The sequence below is a fragment of the Podarcis erhardii genome (assembly GCF_964252035.2).
Source record: "Podarcis erhardii genome assembly, chromosome: 3".
In the NCBI taxonomy this organism is placed as follows: Eukaryota; Metazoa; Chordata; class Lepidosauria; order Squamata; family Lacertidae; genus Podarcis; species Podarcis erhardii.
In genome coordinates this window covers 80,788,823-80,809,007 of record NC_138507.1, presented here as the reverse complement: position 1 = coordinate 80,809,007, position 20,185 = coordinate 80,788,823, and the positions used below count along the sequence as shown (strand labels likewise).

At 44.8% G+C, this 20,185-nt stretch overlaps 1 protein-coding gene across 2 annotated transcripts in view; it reads right to left on the bottom strand.

Annotated features, from left to right (window-relative positions):
- KIF26B (kinesin family member 26B) overlaps nucleotides 1–18,481 on the bottom strand; it is a 283,873-nt gene extending 265,392 nt beyond the window's left edge. For both annotated transcript variants that reach the window (XM_081857638.1, XM_081857639.1), the window contains exons 1-2: nucleotides 18,084–18,481; nucleotides 16,722–17,123 (exon numbers count right to left, since the gene is read on the bottom strand). In XM_081857638.1, the coding sequence (XP_081713764.1) occupies nucleotides 16,722–17,123; nucleotides 18,084–18,146 (465 nt within the window). In that variant the 5' untranslated portion in view covers nucleotides 18,147–18,481. The remainder of the gene's footprint in view (nucleotides 1–16,721; nucleotides 17,124–18,083) is intronic.
- Between the last annotated feature and the right edge of the window lie 1,704 nt (nucleotides 18,482–20,185).

Sequence of the window (20,185 nt, the reverse complement as noted above, 5' to 3'; positions counted from 1 at the left end):
TTTCCCTCAGTCCAGCCACTCCCTCCAATTCATCACTCAGTTTTGTTTAAATACTCAGAACACAAGAGGACTTGGGCAATTATAAGGGCAGGAAATGGAACATGAGTCAATAAGGAGAGGCATAACAGGTTACTGCCATTTTAGGTTGCATTTGAAGGTGGTGGTCTGCATTGCCCCAGGCAAAGAGCCCATGGCTCCCCCACTGCCAGTATCCCAGGACTTCTCCCACCAAGACATAAGAGCATGAGAAGATTCTCCTGGATCTAGTCCAGCATCTTATTCTCACAAGATGGCTAGCTAGATGCCTGTGGGAGGCCTGTAAGCTGGGCATGAACACAACAGCATTCTGCCCGCCTGCAGTTTCCAGCAACGGGCAAGCTGCCTCTGTCAGTGGAGGTGGAACACAGCCATCATGGCCGGTCACCGCAGATGGCCTTCATCCAGTCCTCTTTTACAGCCATTCAAGTTGGTGGCCATCACTGTTTCCTGTGGGAACGAGTTCCATTGTTTAGCTCGACTCCATGAAGATGTGCTTTCTTTTGTCTGTCCTGAATTTTCCAGCATTCAACTTCATTGTATGTTCATGAATTCTAATGTTATGAGAGAGGGTTAAGTTTAGAAACGTCTAACATGTCACGTCTTACTCACCATTTCTCTAAACTAACTAAACGCTGCAATTTTTCTGGCAGTTGTTCCCTACCCACATTTAACCAAGCTCCCATCTTGGCGCAACCCCAACAATTGACCAATCCTCACCTGGAAGCACTGGAACTCAGCTCCACAAGGTTGCCATGTCTGAAGGCAGGACTCAGCTTTTTAGTGTTTATTGAAAAGCCACTGCCATTCCATCCAGCACAGCCATCTTCCAATCACCCTATCCTGTGAAGTCTTCCTGAACTTTTTACTGAAGCAAGGCAGCAAAAACAACAAGTTTGACCCCAGCCATAGGCCCTCTTTTATGGCCCAGGAGCAGAGCAGAGGAACGAAGCCTTTCCTTTAGCAAACACTAGCCAGTCCTGAACCATCCCTTCCCACAGAACTTTTTGTATGGGTGATAGGCCTAGTCTGCTCTAACCAGTCCAACCCCTAGGCGTAGCCATCACCCAGCCAAAGTGTTGGAGGGGTGAGATGGTTCAGTGAGGGAGGGATGGGCCCAGGGCTAGGTGACCCGTGGCAATAAGACTTCTGTGACCCATCTCCTACCACACAGGCACTAATAATAATAATAATAATAATAATAATAATAATAATAATAATAATAATTTGTTTACCACACTATATCTATAAGATCGCAGGACATTTCACAACCTAAAAATATGCTTCCAACAGCCAATCCCAGTTAGCCTTCTTCTTTTCTTCTTCTTTGGCAATCACTCATAGCCAAGTAAGATTGTCTTTCCATAAACACGGTCTTAACAGTGAGTCTGTAAGTGATTGTGGAGACCAGTTCTGGATCCACATGTCCTTCCATAGTGGAGACATAAGTTTCTAAGCGGGAGTTGATCATGGTGAGGGTTTGTCAAACGTGCCTTCCTCTTAGCACATTTCTCCTTTTCACCCTGAGTTCGTGCTTCTTCAAAGTCCATGACACCTTTGGTAAAGACTGTTTTCCAGTTGCAGCACTCGCAGACCAGTGTTTCCCAGTTATCAGTACTTATACTACATTTTTTTAAGATTTGCCTTGAGAGAGTCTTTAAATCTCTTTTGTTGTCCACCAGTATTTCACTTTCCATTCTTAAGTTGGGAATAGAGTAGTTGCTTTGGAAGATGATAATAAGGCATCCAAACAACATGACCAGTTCAACTAAGTTGATGTTGAAGAATCATTGCTTTGACACTGGTGATCTTTGCTTCTTCCAGTACACTGACATTAGTTTGCCTGTTTTTCCAAGTGATGTGTAACATTTTTCGGAGGTACCGTTGATGGAATCTTTCTAGGAGTTGGAGATGGCGTTTATAAGTGGTCCATGTTTCACAAGTGTACAGTAAAATTGATAGTACAATAGCTTTGTAAATAAGCATTCTGATTTTCCTGTAAATATCCCAGTCCTCATACACTCTGTGCTTCAATCGGGAGAAAGCTGCTTTCTCCCAGTTAGTAACCTAACATCTATAAACTGAACTAGTGGCAGTTTCCAAGTAGTCTTCAGAAACAGCCTTTGACTGATGGGAGGGGTTCCTTTTTGTAAGTGCAGCATGAAAAAGCTTGAGAAAGGGGAAGCAGGGGCAGAGAAGTATACTAAAATTACCCCTAGTTTTATTGGTACATTTTGCCTTAAACAGTGCCAAAGTTTGGATAACCCCACCACCTCCCCTCTTAAGACTCTAATGTTCACTCCGCAATGTTGAAAGAGAGTGCTAATTCTTCCAGTGGAACAACTGTGAGTGATACCACCAATATTAACCTGATTTAGAGAACTTGTTAACTGTTAATAACATTCATTAGAGAATGAGAAACACATGAGTCATGACTTCCAATTTGCTGCAGAATGGGCTTTTATTGTTTCTTCTTGCCAACCACTGTTAAGCAAGCAGAGAGATGAGCAGACAAATGAAGAGCAATAGCTTTTGTTCTGGCAATATAGCATCTAAGAGGTGGGGTGGCTCTACAGCACCAGTACATATTGGGGCTGCAGGGGTGAGGCATCCTCTGTGATGGATGGGAGAGAAAGGGGCTTTTGAGTCAACCTCTGAAATCTGGTTGGGAAAAAATGGTTTGGTTTAGCTAAAGCTGGCTGATGATATTAGATGCTGTCACTTTAAGGTAACAAAGCACTGGAAAAGGGAAACTGAGTACAGTGGTACCTCGGGTTAAGAACTTAATTCGTTCCGGAGGTCCGTACTTAACCTGAAACTATTCTTAACCTGAGGTACCACTTTAGCTAATGGGGCCTCCCGGTGCCACTGCACCACCACCGCGCGATATCTGCTCTCATCCTGAAGCAAAGTTCTTAACCTGAGGTACTATTTCTGGGTTAGTGGAGTCTGTAACCTGAAGCGTATGTAACCCGAGGTACCACTGTATCTTTAATATTGTCAAACATGGTACAAGCAAATAGTATGGGACTGATTCAGGTGTTAAAAAACAGACATTTCTCCTACGACTGCTACTTCAGAATGGGGGGAATCTCATAATTAAATGCTCTAACATAAATAAGCAAACATATCCGTCCAACCAATCCTTCTCTGACATGTTTATTTCTCTGTGTACAAGGGGGGGTTGACATGGAAAAGCATTCAAACATGAACTCCTTGCTTACATTTAAAAGTGGCATGGTCCCAAGTACAGTATGCTATTTCTAAAAGTATAGATTGGTGTTGATGAGTCTATCAGAGCCAACATTAGATGACCAGCATATTGCAAACCTTCACCCAGAGAAATGTGCTTTCTAATAAGGAAGAAGGGGGAGATACATGTGGTGGAGTTCTGTACAAAGAATAAACAATCCATTTCTGTTTATCCTGTGGCATCTGATCACAGAATATGTCAGTGCATAGCTCTGTAATACAGAGGTGGGGAAGATTCCTAGTTCTAAAAGCTAACAGATTTCATACCAGCACATTATATATGACAGGTCATACACTTCTGACATTTGTGACAGTCACACATAACAAATTGCTGAAACCAGGCCTGAATAAAAATGCAGGACATACAGTAGTCTAGGGCTCTGCACAGAAAACCACGACAAGCTGTTCAGTTTTGTGTTTGGAACTATCCCAATTATCTGATGTTCCAAAAATAATCCAGGGTATTAGACTGCTGATGCGGCTGAGTCTGTGTGAACGGTTTTCTTTCCTCTGTACACAAAGCTACTCTGGCTCTAACAATCCGCTGATTTGGGCAGCCTGCCCAGTACAATGTGCTGACCCATATTTAGGATGGATGATCTTTTATTTTTTTTAATACAGGAGAAATCGTTATGGAATAGTTCTTCAACACATATATAAAACTCTCTCCTTAACCCACAAGGCAAACACCACAAATTCTCTTTCTTGTGAAGCAATATGTGGTTATTTAAGAAATATATTTATTTAAAACCAGTTTTATCCCACTTTTTCTCCCTATGGAGATCTGAAAGTTGTACCCTAAAACAGTAACACAACATAAATAAGCAATATTAGGTTATTTGACATCTGGACTAAGCACCCAGAATTCTCAAACATTCCAAAGAGAACCTCATAACTGATCATGGGCTAGGCATTTTGAAAAACATGCACACAACACCTGCAGCCAACCAGATCCACTACATAATGTTTGTGGAGGGAAAGAATGTGATTAAAGAACTGTAATGAAGGAGTCTCCAAGTAGGATACATGAACACTCCAGAGTCTTGCCCTGCACAAATCTCCTCCCTGAGGTAAATGGGTGTAATATACTTCCACCAATATATTTTCAAGAATGGTTCTTTAGAAGCAGTTAATAATGCACCTTAGCTCTTAGCATAGTGAGAATATTGAATACGGATGAGTATCAGCCTCATCTCCCAATTATGTCTTCCTCCAGCCACCCCCAAACACACTGGCTACTAAGTTGTGGCATAATGGGACTGTGTGGACATGTGGGCTCCAGGAGAGGAGCTCACAGCTGCATTACTCTTTCCCAGGCGTTTTCACTCTGGCATGAGGAAAAACGTTAGCTACAAGCTGATTATTTAGCAAGGAGAAAGTTTAACCACAAACTCAGGTTCAGATGGCATGCCCAACCAAACCTTGGATTAGCACAAAACCAGGAAACAGAAAACTGATTTTGAGCTCTGGGGGGTGGGGAGGCATGTTTGCACAATCCCAGCAGGCCATAATTTGGCTTCCTGGGTTGTGCAAACCAGCCTGATGTACAAAAGCTGGTGAATAACATCCATAATGGAGACCTATAAAGAGTCATCAGAAAAATATTGCAATAGAGGCCTTTGAAGCTGTTCGTTGCATAGTCTCCTACTGGCTATTAAAAATAACTGAGGTATTCTTCACTTTTGGAACTTCTTGACAGTGGATAAATACTTCATTATAATTGTTGGGCGTTACTGAAAGCAAAGGAAATGGAAAATACATATGTTGTCCAGGACCAATCTGCAAGACATTGTTAAAAGCTGCTTACAAGTAATTTGGCTTGTGCTGGATTTCTGTATCTGTTAAGTTATGTGATATGCAGGCTGTGTGTCTGCATTGTGGTCAGTCAGTCATTTGTATGCCACCTTTCCAAAGTTAAAACCATGCTCAGGGCAGCTTACAACATAATACACAACTTACATAACTACAAACATGACAAAAGTAGTCATATACAATAAATTATAGCTCAGTCAGTAGAGCATAGAATCATGTGAGACTCTTAATCTCAGAGTCCTGGGTTCAAGCCCCACGTTGGGCAAAAGATTCCTGCCTTGCAGGGGCTTGGACTAGATGACCCTTGTGTTCCCTTCCAACTCTACAATTCTGTGATACTATGATTACGTACTTTCTAACTTCTATCAGAGTAAAATGATACTTTAAAAACTGAACAATCAAACCAAATGAACTACAAAGCTGAGCCGTCTCAGTTTCAAAAGGTTCATTACCCTGCCATCTGGAAAGCAAGCATCCTATGTACACAAATCTGGTGCCCAAATGATACAATTTCTAATACTTCAGAATTCAATATATACTAGCAAAGTTATTGGAATATGTATCAAAAGCAGAAAGCAGATATTCTACCAGCAAAAAGGTACATTTAGGGGAAATGGTCCTATTACATTTGTAAGATACAGTGGTACCTTGGTTTAAGAACAGCTTAGTTTATGAACAATTTGGATTAAGAACGATGCAAACCCAGAAGGTGTTTTGGTTTGTGAACTTTGCCTTGGAAGCAGAACATGTTCTGCTTCCTACTGAGTGTGTTCCATTTGTAAATTGAGTCCCCCGCTGCTATGGGAAAGCATGCCTTGGTTTAAGAACGTTTTGGTTTAAGAATGGACTTCCAGAACGGATTAAGTTTGTAAACCAAGGTACCACTGTATTTGGTATACTTCAGCAACTGAAACATAGCAAACCTAGGTAACAAATCTAGGGTATGACCCAGCCAAAGTTATAATGGGTGCTTTTTCACCCCAATCATTTTTATAATAGAGGAACAAGCACATAAATGAGTATAATTTGACAGAACGCACAAGTCCTGCTATCTGAATTCTCGTTACACAAAAATTCACTTATCCAAACATGATGAATTAGGATCCGATCCTTGTTATAAGCAGTGCAGGTTGAGATATCCAAACAACCTGCATGTAGTACTATAAACAAATAAGTAGCCTTAAACAAGATTTTGCTGGTCTGTGATAGCCGTTTCTCCAGAAACCATAGTGGGAAGTGGGGGGGGTGTGGCTAATTAATAACATTTTTTCCTTCCTTGTTTGACTTTTGCAATATTTCAGAGGGTTTTCCTGGGTTTTTCCATTCTGGGATTAAAATTTTGTTGCCGGGAATGCATTAGAAATTTCCCCATAGGAATCAATGGAAATAATCCACTCATTATGTGAATGCTCACCTAACAATTTCCTGAGAACGCATAGCAAGACCTGTGTGTATTATTTCTCACAGCAAATGTTAAAAATCACAGGTCACGTATCTCCCTGGACAAAAAGAAAAAATCAAGATTCATTATTTGAATCACTCTGTTTTTAAAGTAAGGCCTAAACCTCTGATTTTCATAATAATAAAAATGAGAAGCATCAACAAATCTAAGAACTATTCTTTATTTCTCTGGTTTGCTTCCACAATTGGAGTAATTCTAGGTGCTGTAATGTAAGGGCACAGGCAAATGTAGGTGCTCTCCCTGCCAGGAGACCTGCAATTGCAAAATGTGCTTTTGACAGGTTATGCTCAGTGTTTGGTATTGTGACCTATGATGCAATACAAAAGACTGGCTGTTGCTGCCTAAACTTTAATGGACTTAATCCTCCCAAATGCTGACAAATTACTGCTCCAGGCCATTTAAAATCACATTTCTAATGCAATAATCCTATTTGCATTACACTGACTGGGGATGAAATGATTAGGTGACTGAGATTTTTGCACTACAAAATTAAGTCCCCCATACAGTCCGGCTGTGCTTTTTCATATATTAAAAGTCTGAACAGAAATGAAATTCCATTATTCTGCTACTTGCTAAGCTTTCAGGAAGGGTTCATTACTGTCCTGTCTCTGCTAGAAATGTCTCCCTAAAGTAGGCACGAGCTAACAGGAACCCATTTCCCATTATATCAGCTGCAGGGATTCTTTCATTATTAATATTATTAGTCTTTGGCCACCAAACATCTCTGAAGTGGAAAGGCTAAATCAAGAGCATGTGGGCAGAAATGATAGAAAGGTACAGAAAGTGGATTAAGCACAGGTTCTAACAGAAAGGGAAATATAATAAAGCCATGCCCATATATCCTCCAATATCGACCCATGGGACTCTGTGGGGAGAGCTCATAGCTTGGTGGTAGCAGGTTCTATGTGTTCTGTGCCCCAGGACATGAAGAGATACATCAGGTAAATGGAGAAATTATGAATTATGCCTTAGCTTTTCATTGAGGACACATTTATTCGCTTAACAAATGACAATATATTTGACATTTAAAAAGATTTTTTCATGTACCATAGTACCTCAGGTTAAGTACTTAACCTGAAACTGTTCTTAACCTGAAGCACCACTTTAGCTAATGGTGCCTTCTGCTGCCACCGCGCTGTTCTCATCCTGAAGCAAAGTTCTTAACCTGAGGTACTATTTCTGGGTTAGCGGAGTCTGTAACCTGAAGCATCTGTAACCCGAGGTACCACTGTATGTTTAATAGTGTGTGTTCCCTTCTTCTAAAGCAAGCACCGAAATGGTTAAATTAAGGTTTGTGCTTCTGTAATTTAAAAGCTAAGCTTTGTCAACATAACCAAAACCGAAGTCCCTCAGCTTTCCTCCTGTTGACATATTTTGAGTGAATGTTTCTTGTTAAAGTTAACGTTCCACACTTCTGTGATAGCTATGAGGTAGTCAAAGGTACCCTTGTTCTAGGTTAAGCATTCATTTTGCTGCGGCAAATGCAATGTATGGCTGCAGATGGTTCCATACATAAAGATCTGTCAGGTCACGCAATGACAACAGCAAACTATTACGGGATGTATCTGACTCAGTGGCGTAGCGTGGGGGGTGCAGGGGGGGCCGGCCGCACCGGGCGCAACATCTGGGGTTAGGGCAAATCCATGGGTTAGGGGGCGCAAATCCACGGGTTAGGGGGCGCAAATTACTTGCCTTGCCCCGGGTGCTGACAACCCACGCTACGCCACTGATCTGACTAAATCATACTCCGAATAGAACCCGGACTAATTTAAATCCATTTTTTTCAGTGAGTCTACTCTGACTATGACTTAAGTCAGCTACAACCCAATAGGGTTTTTTATATATACATTCAAACATTTCAAAGTACATGATTCGATTTTTAAAAGGTTCCCATTCAATCAGTATCAATAACCTACTATTTCTGTGAAAACTTATAATGCATTGTTATATTAAGAGTTGCCATGCCTTAACTAGCCAAGGTTTATGCATTTTACAGAACGAATAAGTGCAAAAATGTAAAATATATATTGCTGACTGATTATAAAGCTCTTTTGCTGACAACGGTTATGAGAGCTAATGAAATTTCCAGGATGTTATCAGCAGGAGTCCCTCCCCCCCCAAAAAAAAACCCCTTGCAAGTCAGCTGGATTCATAAATGATAAATGGGCAAGAATTAGAACACACATTTGATTATTCTTCCTATAGGCTACACTTACAGTTGTGTACTACCAGCAACTTCTGCCATAGAGGTTTACAGTAAAAATATTAATTGAGAGAGCGGGGCTGAACAGGGAAGACTGTGTGCTGTGTATTTTAAATGTGAGCCTGAGTCAAGAGGGGTTGTGTGTGCACACATGCATAAGACTGTGTTTGTGTACTAGGTATGTGTGATTGTATGAATGGTGTGTGAGAATAGGGTGTAAGTTGGCGCTACCTACTTTGGTATCTGGCCCCGCTTGCTGCTGGTATGAGCACTTTTCCCTGAGGGAATATGGTCCCTTGAGGAGAAAATGGTTCCTCATCCTTGGTTTACACAAATCAGGCTGATCTTATCAATTTGGAATTCAGTAGTAAGGCATAATGGGTGGTGCTGTGGTCTAAATCACAGAGCCTAGGGCTTGCTGATCAGAAGGTCGGCGGTTCAAATCCCTGCGACAGGGTGACCTCCCGTTGTTTGGTCCCAGCTCCTGCCCACCTAGCACTTTGAAAGCACGTCAAGTGCAAGTAGATAAATAGGTACCACTCCAGCGGGAAGGTAAACAGTATTTCCGTGCACTGCTCTGGTTTGCCAGAAGCGGCTTAGTCATGCTGGCCACATGACCCGGAAGTTGTCTGCGGATAAACACCAGCTCCCTCGGCCTATAGAGTGAGATGAGTACCGCAACCCCAGAGTCATCTGTGACTGGACCTAATGGTCAGGGGTACCTTTACCTTTTAGTAAGACATAAGATTCAGTTGCTGCATTTTAAAAAAAAGGTATACAGCTATATTCAGTATACCTGTTGTGCAGACACACACCCAAAACCAACCCTCCTCTCTGAATTTCTGCTACTGAAGCACCAGTCCAGCCATTTTCTTGGTCCGGAAAAAGGAGAGCTTATATGGGATCCTGTGGGCATCCCTAACAGAGAGGCATCCCCATTTTGCAGAAAATATGGAGTTGGGTGGGCACTGACAGCAACATTAGTCAATGCCTAAGTCAGGCATAGGCAAACTCGGCCCTACAGATGTTTTGGGACTACAACTACCATCATCCCTGACTACTAGTCCTGTTAGCTAGGGATGATGGGAGTTGTAGTCCCAGAACATCTGGAGGGCCGAGTTTGCCTATGCCTGGCCTAAGTTCAGCGCAAAAGGAGAGCAACAAAGAAAAAAGACACAGTTCCTCCTGAGCCAAAACTGGAGACCCATTGCTATAGGCTCTGGAATATGTTTATTAATTTTGGAGGAGGGATGGTGTACAATATTGGCTGGGGGGGGGGTTCCTTTGGTGAGAAACCGAGGTCTTCAATATTTGAGTCATTTCAAGACCTATGGCACTATGAGGCACTGCTGTTGGACTGTTGTTTTGACTGTACATGTAAAAAGCGCCTTTCACGGTCATATTTTTGCTTCCCTCTTGCACTGCAGCAGCTAGTTCCAGCTCATATAATAAGTCCTGATGTTTTTATCAATGACAGATTCCTCACAAACACCACTTCATGGAGTCGAGAAGAGGGCAGACCATATTGGCTAGGGGTCCTGGAAGACCTGCTCCCCTGCCTTGCAAGCTTTTTCCCACCTGGCCTGGGAGGGTGGGGGCTGCTGAATACAATCTTGGGCTGGGAGGTTTGTTGCTGTTGCTGCTAGAAGGTTCTGTGTCTCTATTTTGGATCTTATGATTTATCTGGAAATTGTTCCATTTGGTTGTGTACTTTTTGATGCTTTTGGTTTATGGCGACTTTTGTTGCGTTTGGAGATGTGTAGTTTTTACTATGTTGTAAGCAGCCTTACGCTGTACAGTGGTACCTCGGGTTAAGTACTTAATTCGTTCTGGAGGTTCTTTCTTAACCTGAAACTGTTCTTAACCTGAAGCACCACTTTAGCTAATGGGGCCTCCTGCTGCCGCCGCTGCACGATTTCTGTTCTCATCCTGAAGCAAAGTTCTTAACCCGAGGTAATATTTCTGGGCTAGCAGAGTCTGTAACCTGAAGCGCATGTAACCCGAAGTACCACTGTAGCTTTGGAAAGGTGGCATACAAATAAAATGATTGATTACCACCACAATGCAGTTCAGAAGCCTGCCTGTCACATAACTTAGCAGTTAGGAAAATCCAGCACCATTTGTGTGAGAACGCAGGCGGGTCTAGCCAAATTACCTGCAAGCAGCTTTAACAATGTATTGCATATTGCCTCGGGCAACGTATTTTCCATTTCCTTTGTTTTCAGCAATGCCGAACAAATATAATGTCAAGAAGTTCCAAAATGAAGGAATACCTCAGGCATATTTAATATTCAGCTGGAGACTGTACAATGAAGAACTTCAAAGGCTCCTATTGCAATATTTTTTCTGATTATTCCTTCTAGGTGTCCATGTTATTCACCAGCTTCTGTACATCAGGCCGGTTCCGCTATATCATATTATTTCCACATAATGTGTTCAATATCTTCAGACACTAGGGAGGATTCCCACCAGCAGCTGCTACCAATAGGGAAGCGACCTGCTTCAACTCAGCCACTGCTAATAACGTAACAAAAGCCTGCTGGATCAGGCCAATGGCCCATCTTGTCTATCATCCTGTTCTCACAGTGGCCAACCAGATATCTGTGGGGAAATTAGCAAACAGGACCTGAGCGCACAAGCACTCTCCTCCCCTGTGGTTTCCAGCAAGCAATACTGCCTTCTCTAATGGAGGCAGAGCATATATATCATGGCTAGTAGCCACTGTCCTCTCTCCTCCATGAATTTGTCCAGTCCTTTTTTAAAGCCATCCCAGTCGTTAGCCATCACTGCTTCCTGTGGGAGCAAGTTCTATACTTTAACTGCTGCATGAAGAAGTACATTTGTTTATCTGTCCCGAATCTTCCACCATTCAGCTTAACTCTTACACTCCACTTGCAACACTCAATGGGAAATGTCACCAGTTCTGGGACAGAATTTTAAAAAGGTTACCAATGATTGTAAAACCACAAACTTACTACAGCTATCAAAAGAACGTGATTTGTGGAACCATTTATTTATGATTCAGCCTTTTAATTTAATTTTTGCACACTTAGAATAACTATTTTAGCAGCGAGCAATTCATATAATCACATATGCTATGCATACGGAGGATTCAACTCAGTCAGTCCTTTAGGACCATCCATATTTTAATTCAAAGAGCACCATAAATAAATAGTGATAAATGCAATTCAGCAAACTGGTGCTAGAGACCCTTCAACAGCAATCAGTGTTTTCACTTGATACCTCTTGATCCAAACCACAGAAGAAGAAAACCAACCCCTGTTTGAAGTAGAAGAGTAAATATTACCATTTGATAACACTTGGGCCTGACAGTGCAAATTGAATGGCATTGTGTCACATTCATGCAACCCACTGGCTCTCCAACATCCACAGGGTTACCATGGAAGAGAGAGACGCTTACAATTCTTTTAACACTTCGTCAGCTCAAAAGCCTCTGACAGAGCTTTCGGGACTGTTAACTTTTTTATGCAATATATGTGGTAATCTTTCCACACTGCTTTCAAAGAGTGGCTCAACTACGGTAGGATTTTGCCAGATATCACCTCAAAACATCTTGATATCCAATCCAAATAAAGAACTCAGCGTTAAAAAGGTGACATAAATCATGCAAAGTCATTCTGACAATATGGCCAAGCTGCAGAAACCATTTTCCTCTGTGTTTAATTTCTAAGAGAGGAGCCAGGACTCATTCCCCACTTAAAATCATGACCTCGGATCTGGAATGTATGCCTCACAGCCACTGAAGAGGAGGCCTGGCAGTGGCTATTCAGTGGAGAGAGGAAGGTCCTCTTTATATACTGAATGGCACTTTCTGCCTTAGGCCACATTCGTACCACATATTTAAAGCACTATTAGTGCTCATAACTTTCTCCCAAAGAATCCTGGAACTGTAGTTTGTTAAGAGTGCAGTAAGGCCAAGGTTTGGCTTTAAATGTAATCTACACCCAGGCTCATGGTTAAGCTTTCTCCAGACCAACCACAAGTTGTAACCAAAGTTTGTTCTGGGTTACAGCTCATGGAGAGTCTGGAGAGATTTTAACCAAGAGACCAGGTTTGGATGACACATGATGCATAAGCAAAAACAGGGACAAAACTAGGCTTTATTTCACCCAGGTTAAAAACCCAGTTTGACACAAACACACGCCCATGTGCACAGGCTGGGAGCCTCAATGGAGCCCCTCTAGATGCTTCACCCAGGGCAAAAAAACCCAGCTAGCCCCAACTCTCCTCCCCCATAGCTACAGTACTGGCAAAAAGCAGCACACGTGCTCATGCTAAGCCATGGTTTAGCTTAAGAGTGCAAGCCAGGTCAGTGAAGTATTCACTATAGCTCAGCAACCTTTAATGCCAAGGAATTTCCATGGCCATAACCATTGAGGGAGGAGAACCACAGATGTGGCAATGTGGAAGCACTGTAGGAAATAAATTAGAACAGAAACGTAACTTGTGAACAAACCCAGGTGTGTCATGGAAGCTGTCACTCCTAGATGACATCATCATTTGTGGCACTTCTTCAGATAAAGACTATGTAGTGTAGAGTTACACCCTTCAAGCAAGTTATAAATGCAGATTTGTTCACAACAGTGTTGCCCTCGGCATAAGATATTACAGGTTACACCATAAACCATGGATGTGCCTTGACCCTTTGGTTAGTTTCACACTTTTTGTACACTTCCATTCCTCTTCCACATCCCAGATCACCAATCATACTTTTTGCAGAAGTTCCTGCCACTATATTGCAGAGCTGACAATGGAAGGCAAGGCTTTCTTCTGGCACATTTTCCTTCCTACAAACATGAAATAGCATTTGAGCAACTTTGATCATCCAGTGGCACTTTAATGTGCATGCTTCTCAGTAGAACTACAGAGACCTGCCAGCGGTCTGCTGTGTGATTGCAGTGGAAATAGTGGGGAGAGATGATGTCATATACCCATGGACACAGGAGAAGCAAAATGATGGAGGAGGCGCACTCAAAGGAAGGAGCTATGGAGCCAATCTTTGATTTAGATGAGGGAGGGGATGGGAGTACCAAGTAAATGTAGGGTAATTTAAAAGGCAAAAACTCAAGAAAATGCCAGACTGAGCAAATTCTGCTATGAGTAGTGAGCACAGTAGCCTTTTCAACTGCCAGATGCAGGTAGTAAAATGAAACCAGAGGACACCTCACAGATGTGTAAAATACACAAAATGAGAGAATAAGGCATTTTAATTCAACTGCATGAACATTGAGTGTGTGCACAGAATACATTATATCCTTTCAATGCATGATTTTATCCAGCAATTTCAAAACCTCAAAAATGGTATCAAATTAAATGGCTTTTTGACACTTATTTCACATTTAATTCATGAAGTGTTCCACACTCTCTATTGTTCTTACGCAATTATACCATGAAGACAAGAAGATTGGAATTCCCATCTGTGATCTAATAGGTGGCAAACTAAGGCTCAGTTCTCATGCAGATGGTAAACCTGTGTTTAGACTCTACCACTATGACTGGAGGGGTGAGCTTACAGAAATGGCTATTCCTTCAAACAATAGAACGTTCATACAATAAAACACTGTACTACATTTAGAAAACTAGCCTGTCAGGCAGAAGGCTATGTAAGAACCCTTCTTTCATTTGGAATGGAAGAATTCTTTTTTTAACTAGAAGAGCTTTCAATAATGGGAGGAGCTCCCACTGCCAATCTCAGTGGAAATGTCTATGTTTATTCCCATTAGCTCATCCATGATCCCTTAGCTCACCCATGGTGAATGTCCACACCACACACCAAAGAACCCAAAACATTTGTTTGAAATGGCAATTTTAGGTGCAACTCTTGGTGTTTCATTTGCATCTCAGAATCCATTGCAGAGTCTGGGACCAATGTTCCTCATGACGCAGGGCCATCCCAAAACATTTTGCTGCCTGAGCAAAGGGAAGGTATAGTGCCCTCCACATTCCACAGACAAATGCCAAACTGACAGGTACCCAAATCTTGCCTGTACACAGGCAATAAGGGCATTATCCTCCACTGCCCTTGAGGGCAACAGGCTAAGAGGGTGCAGAGCACAACATGTGGCACACACAGCTCTCTGCCTACTACTCCTCGCCCCTCAGCAGCTGTCATCTAAGAGTACTGTCTCACATTGCCTAATGGTAGGGCCAGTGCTGATGTGGTGGCTTTAGTGTGCAGCAGCTGTGGCTGGAAGGCAGTAGCAGCCAGTATTGGTGGGACAGAACTGTGGGAATGCCCTCCAGTCTAGCCATGGCTACTAGCCACAATGGCTTTGTTCAATCTTCACTGTCAGAAGCTGTGGGCCTCCAAATACCATTCGCTGAGAATCACAGGTGGACAGAGTGCTGTTGTATTCACATACTGCCTGCAGGCTTCCCACAGGCATCTAGTTGGCCATCGTGATGCTGGACTACACAGATCATCTGATTCCACAGACGCTCCTGATATTCTCATGTTCTTCCTCCAACGTCCCTACAAGGTACCTGAATGGTGCTGGGCAAGGTGGCAGCAAAGTCAGGGATGCAGAGATGCACTTGTGGCACCAATCCAGTGCTTCTGCTGGTGAGTCTGCAGAGCCTTGATCTGTCCAGGTAAGCTGCCATGACACTGGCACCACCACAGCAGCTACAGACTGGGAGTCAGCATAAACACAGCTGCCATATACAGAGGAGATTATGAGAATCTGTCAGACCACTGCAAGCTCAGACCAGTTCTTTATCCACTGGACATCACTGATGTTACTATCCATGTTTGTTCAGCCCCACTGAGTTCTATGGGACTTATCCCCCAAGTCAGGCTGCAATCTGAGGCAAGCTAACCTAATTCATGGAGGATAAGCCTATCAATGACTGGTAGCCATGATGGCTATGCGTTGCCTCCATGAACAGAGGCAGCAACGCTTCTGAACACCAGCTGCTGGAAACCTCAGGAGGAGAGCGTTGTGCTTGAGGGTTTCCCACAGGCATGTATCTGGTTGGCCCCTGGAGAACAGAATGCTGGACTAGATGGGCCATTGGCTATTCTTATGTAACCTGGGAGTAGGCACCAGGGTTTCCTCCAACTGCACACACCTAGAAGATTGTAGCCTGAGGCTCTCCTCTCAACACTGAGGACAGAAAGAGCAACCTTGCATGCCTATGCTTTAGATCAATTTATTTTTCATTGCCAGATCTCCTTGGAGAAGGCCACCCATTTCCCTCCAGAGGATTGCCCATCACATCACAAGATGTGCACCCATGAGAGATGGGCAGGGTTTACCCTTACATGCGGCTTGACACATTTTTGTGCAATCACAACAACAACAAAATGTGAAATACGTTTTTTTGCAGCTGCGCATATGAGATTTAATAAAGAGCTGGGTATTTTCTTTAAAAGGAAATGGACAAGAAGAGAAAGAAAACAGAAGTTTGAACCAAACACTGGTTCCTTTCAAACCTTGGGAACCATATTCATGGTATATTGCAGGACTAATTATTTGACTAGTCAGAGGCATTTATTGACTCAGACCGAACTCTCCTTAAACCGCGTATGCAGGCATGCCGTCATTACAAACCAGTACAACACAAACAGAAGATTACACCGTTGGTGCTTCCTCTCACTTTGTGCTGAGCGTGTCAAAAACGTCTTTTGTCTGGAGATGGGGGGGGGGGGGCTCAGCTACAGAGCTGCGCTGGATGCGGGAAGGGAGTCTCACTACCCAGCCACAGGTTAAAGGAGATCACCTCTTTCTCCCAAATGATGGGGGTGGAGTTTGATCCCCTGATTCTTTTCAAGACCCCCCCCTCCCTGTTTTCCTTGCTCCCTCACTTTCCTTTCCCCGAAAGTCCTGTCTCCTTGCTCTGAGATTCCTTCCTTCCTTTGTTAATGCACGCTTTCTCCACTCGTGTTCGCGCGCCTGTGTGTGGGAGACTCCACCGACTCGCTCAGTGGCTCACCTTGCTGCCGAAGGGCCCCGGCAGGAGCAGCTTGAGCGCTTGCCTCTTCAGCTCCACCAAGCGGGCGTTGCAGTTCTCGCACCAGACGCCGCGGTCGGAGCCCGGGGAGGAGCCCCCTCCGCTGCCGGAGCCCGGAGACCCCGTGCCGAAGCCCGGCGAGCCCCCCAGCGACCCGGGAGAGCTGTTGCCGATCCCCGGGGAAGCGGGGCCCGGCGACCCGGTGAAGGAGCCCGGCGACGACGTGCCCGATCCCGGGGAAGGGGTGCCGGACGAGCCCAGGATGGAGCCGGCTCCTTCCGGGGCTGGGCGGCTGCCGGCCCGGGATTCCTCGTAAGCTTTCCGGTACCAGCTTTCGGGCGAGAAGGGAGCCGCGGGTTTGGTCGGGGAGCAGGGGTCGTTCACCTGAGTGGAGAAGGAGGGACGGGGGAGGGAAGCAGATCAGTGCGGGGCGTGGAAGGAGGGCAGCGAAGTTGCATTGATAGGAACCAAGTGGCTCGTGGAGACGTTAGATATTAACACCCCAAGTCAGCTTAAACACCCCTCCATGCATAGGAGCCAACCCCTAGGGGCCGAGGTCCCTTCGCCCTCCCCCTCCATAAAATATCTGAGCCCCCAAGTTGATGTGCATTGCCATTCAAACGATGTGCATGCCCCACATCGTGTGATCAATTATGCAGGGCGGGGCTCACCTGCCCCCCCCCCATATTTTATTCAAGTTGGCACCTTTGACCTCCAGGCACACCCGCCCCCTCTGATTTCCAAGAAGCTGGGTTTTTTTTTAAAAAAAAAGTCACCACCTGAGATCGATCTTCCCTACAGAATTGGTGGGTGCGCGCGCGCACGTTTTTCCAATCCAAGCCCCCTCCAAGGAGCGCTCTCTCTCTCTCCCTCCCAGGCGATCCCCACCGCGCGCCCCTCTCGTACGTGAGCAAAAGCCCCTCGGAAGTCAGGTTACTGTATTCGATGTACAGCGGAGGAGAGGAGAGATCCACGAAGCGCGTTTCTCCCCGCAGAGCCGCCTGTCTAGGCGGAACCCCAGGCTGCAAAAGTTAAAGGAGTGCAGAGTCCATGGGCTGCTGCTGCTGCCCAGGCGCTCGGCGTCTGCAGCCGCGGAGGAAGCGAGAGAGGCGCCCCGTCTCTCCTTCGCGTCCCAGGGGCGGAACTGGTTAAGGCACCCCCGGCTGCCCCTTTGGCTTGGGGCACCGTGCCGCTTCTTCAGAAGGCGACCGGCTTGATCGGGGGGCGGGGATCCGTGTCCGCTCGCAGCCCTTTTGTGTGAAAGCCCAGCGCTGTAGATTATTATTATTATTATTATTATTATTGCAAGCATCCCTCCTTCCCCTTTACTTAAGGGCAACTTACCCCATATTTCCTGTTTCGGGTGCTGACCGCGATCCTCTCCTTATTCCCAGCCACGGAATTCATGGTGAGGGTGATGATCTCGGCGCCCGCGGCAGGATTTCCTGCAAATTTGTATCCAAGGGGGGGGTTTTTCCCCCCAATCCGGCAAGGTTCACGCACCAGCTGGAAGCAGCTCCGCACTTCAAGTCGGTTTCCCCCTCCCTCTGCCTTTCCAAGGAAAATACCACCAATAAAAATAAATCCCCGATCCCAGAAAAGAAAACAAAAACGCTGCCGGAGCCCCAAGAGAGGGTGAGATTGTATCTTTCCGGCCCCCCGTCAGATCATGTTTGCCCTCATTGTCTTCTCTCTCTCTCGTTTATTCCCACTCTGTGCGTTTGTGTGTGTGCAGAAATCCAAGGGATCGGCGTTCCCCAGTCTAAGCAGACAGCGCCAGTTTCCCTGCACAACTAAAAAGGAACAATCGCATCCGAGGTAGATTTTTAGCAAAAGGAGAGAGAGGGAGCGGAGCGGAGGACTGGCTGGGTGTTGCTGGAGAGGCAGCGTTTTCTCCCCGTTGCTACTTGGTGGTGATGTGTGGCAACTTGTTTCCTTCGCCAAGGTTCGCCACGGAGTTAAAAGAAATCCTCCAAAAACCTCAGGATCCTGGCTCGGGGAGGAGCCTCCGCGAGGCTTGCAGCCAATATCTTTCTCCCCATTTTGGCCAAGCAGTTTCTTGCAAAGAGGGAAAGCTCAGCGCTGCTGGAGCTGCCGCCGCTGCTGCTGCTGCAGAAGCGACACGGCCAACAGCCACCTCTGAAAGCTGCAAAAACGCTGCCGGGGCTTAACTACAGGCGGCCAGCTGTTGACTGACTGTGGAGGGTCCATTTTCGTTGCAGTATTTCTTGACTGACATTTGTGGTTTTTTTTACTCTCTCTCTCTCTCTCTCTCTCAAATCCCTCCCTCCTAAGAGAAAGGGGAGGAATGGGCTTGCCTGCACCGTAGTAGCTGGTTGCTCATGGTTGGCATTCAAAGGCGCTAGTCATTTTGGGTTTTGCAAGTGTTGGGATGGGTGCTGGAGAGAAGGAGTAAGAAGCCATGCCTCACACACACACACACACCCCAGCCTACCTTTCTCCATACAGGTCCTCATGCCTATATGCCTAGACAAAAGGATCTCTGGATACCAAGTGGTTAAGAATAGCAAACATAAGGTCTCAACACCAGGGTTTTGGTTTGGGTTTTCAAACACTTCTGCTTCAGGAAGGAATGTGCGCACAGGTTAACCCAAAGTGCAAAAGACAACCGTAATATTTCTACAAGGTTTATCCCCAAACAGCTGGCTGGACATAGATCAGCTGCTAAACTTAGGACAAGATCCATTCATTTGAAGATGTGCAGAGGGGCTTGTTTCAAGCGCTTCATCCATGACACCTGTCATGGGTGTAGCTAGAATTTATGGGGGGGGGAGAACCTAGTTATCTGCAATGCAATTGGTCAGTTAGTTAAGTATTTTTATTGATTTTAGGGGGAGAGCTGCACACACCCACACCCCAGCTACGCTCATGACACCTGTATCCCAAATCTGCATTGCCTACCAGGAGATTTTAAAATGTTAGAAATCAATATATTTTGCATATTCATTGTGTTGGTGGGGAAGAATCGGTGGCTCTGCAGCACCCAGCCTTTCTGCCTTCTCAACCCTAGGTAGCCTTTTGTAGACCTGGACTGAAACCCACACCCTAGTGAGATGAATGGTAAATAATCTGCACAACGGGGAGAAAGTGAGATGTTGTGTGTGGGTGCATGTGCATGCATGCATACAATTATGTTTATATACCTGTGTGTGGTTTCCTGCAGCAACACAGAGGCTGAGATTCTCAAGAAACTGAAGTCCTGTCCCACACCAAATCTGTATGCCATACTAATAGCCCTGGCTATAATGGGATCTTGGCTTCCAGCCCAACCCCTCTCATGTCAGTGCTATGTAATGCATGGTGCATTTATTTCCTCTACATAATCAAAGCCTTCGGGCCTGTCTGCACATTGCAGTTACCACATGGAAATGATTTAAAATCACTCCATCTGGCACCTGTTATCATATTAATACTTAGCGTTTATA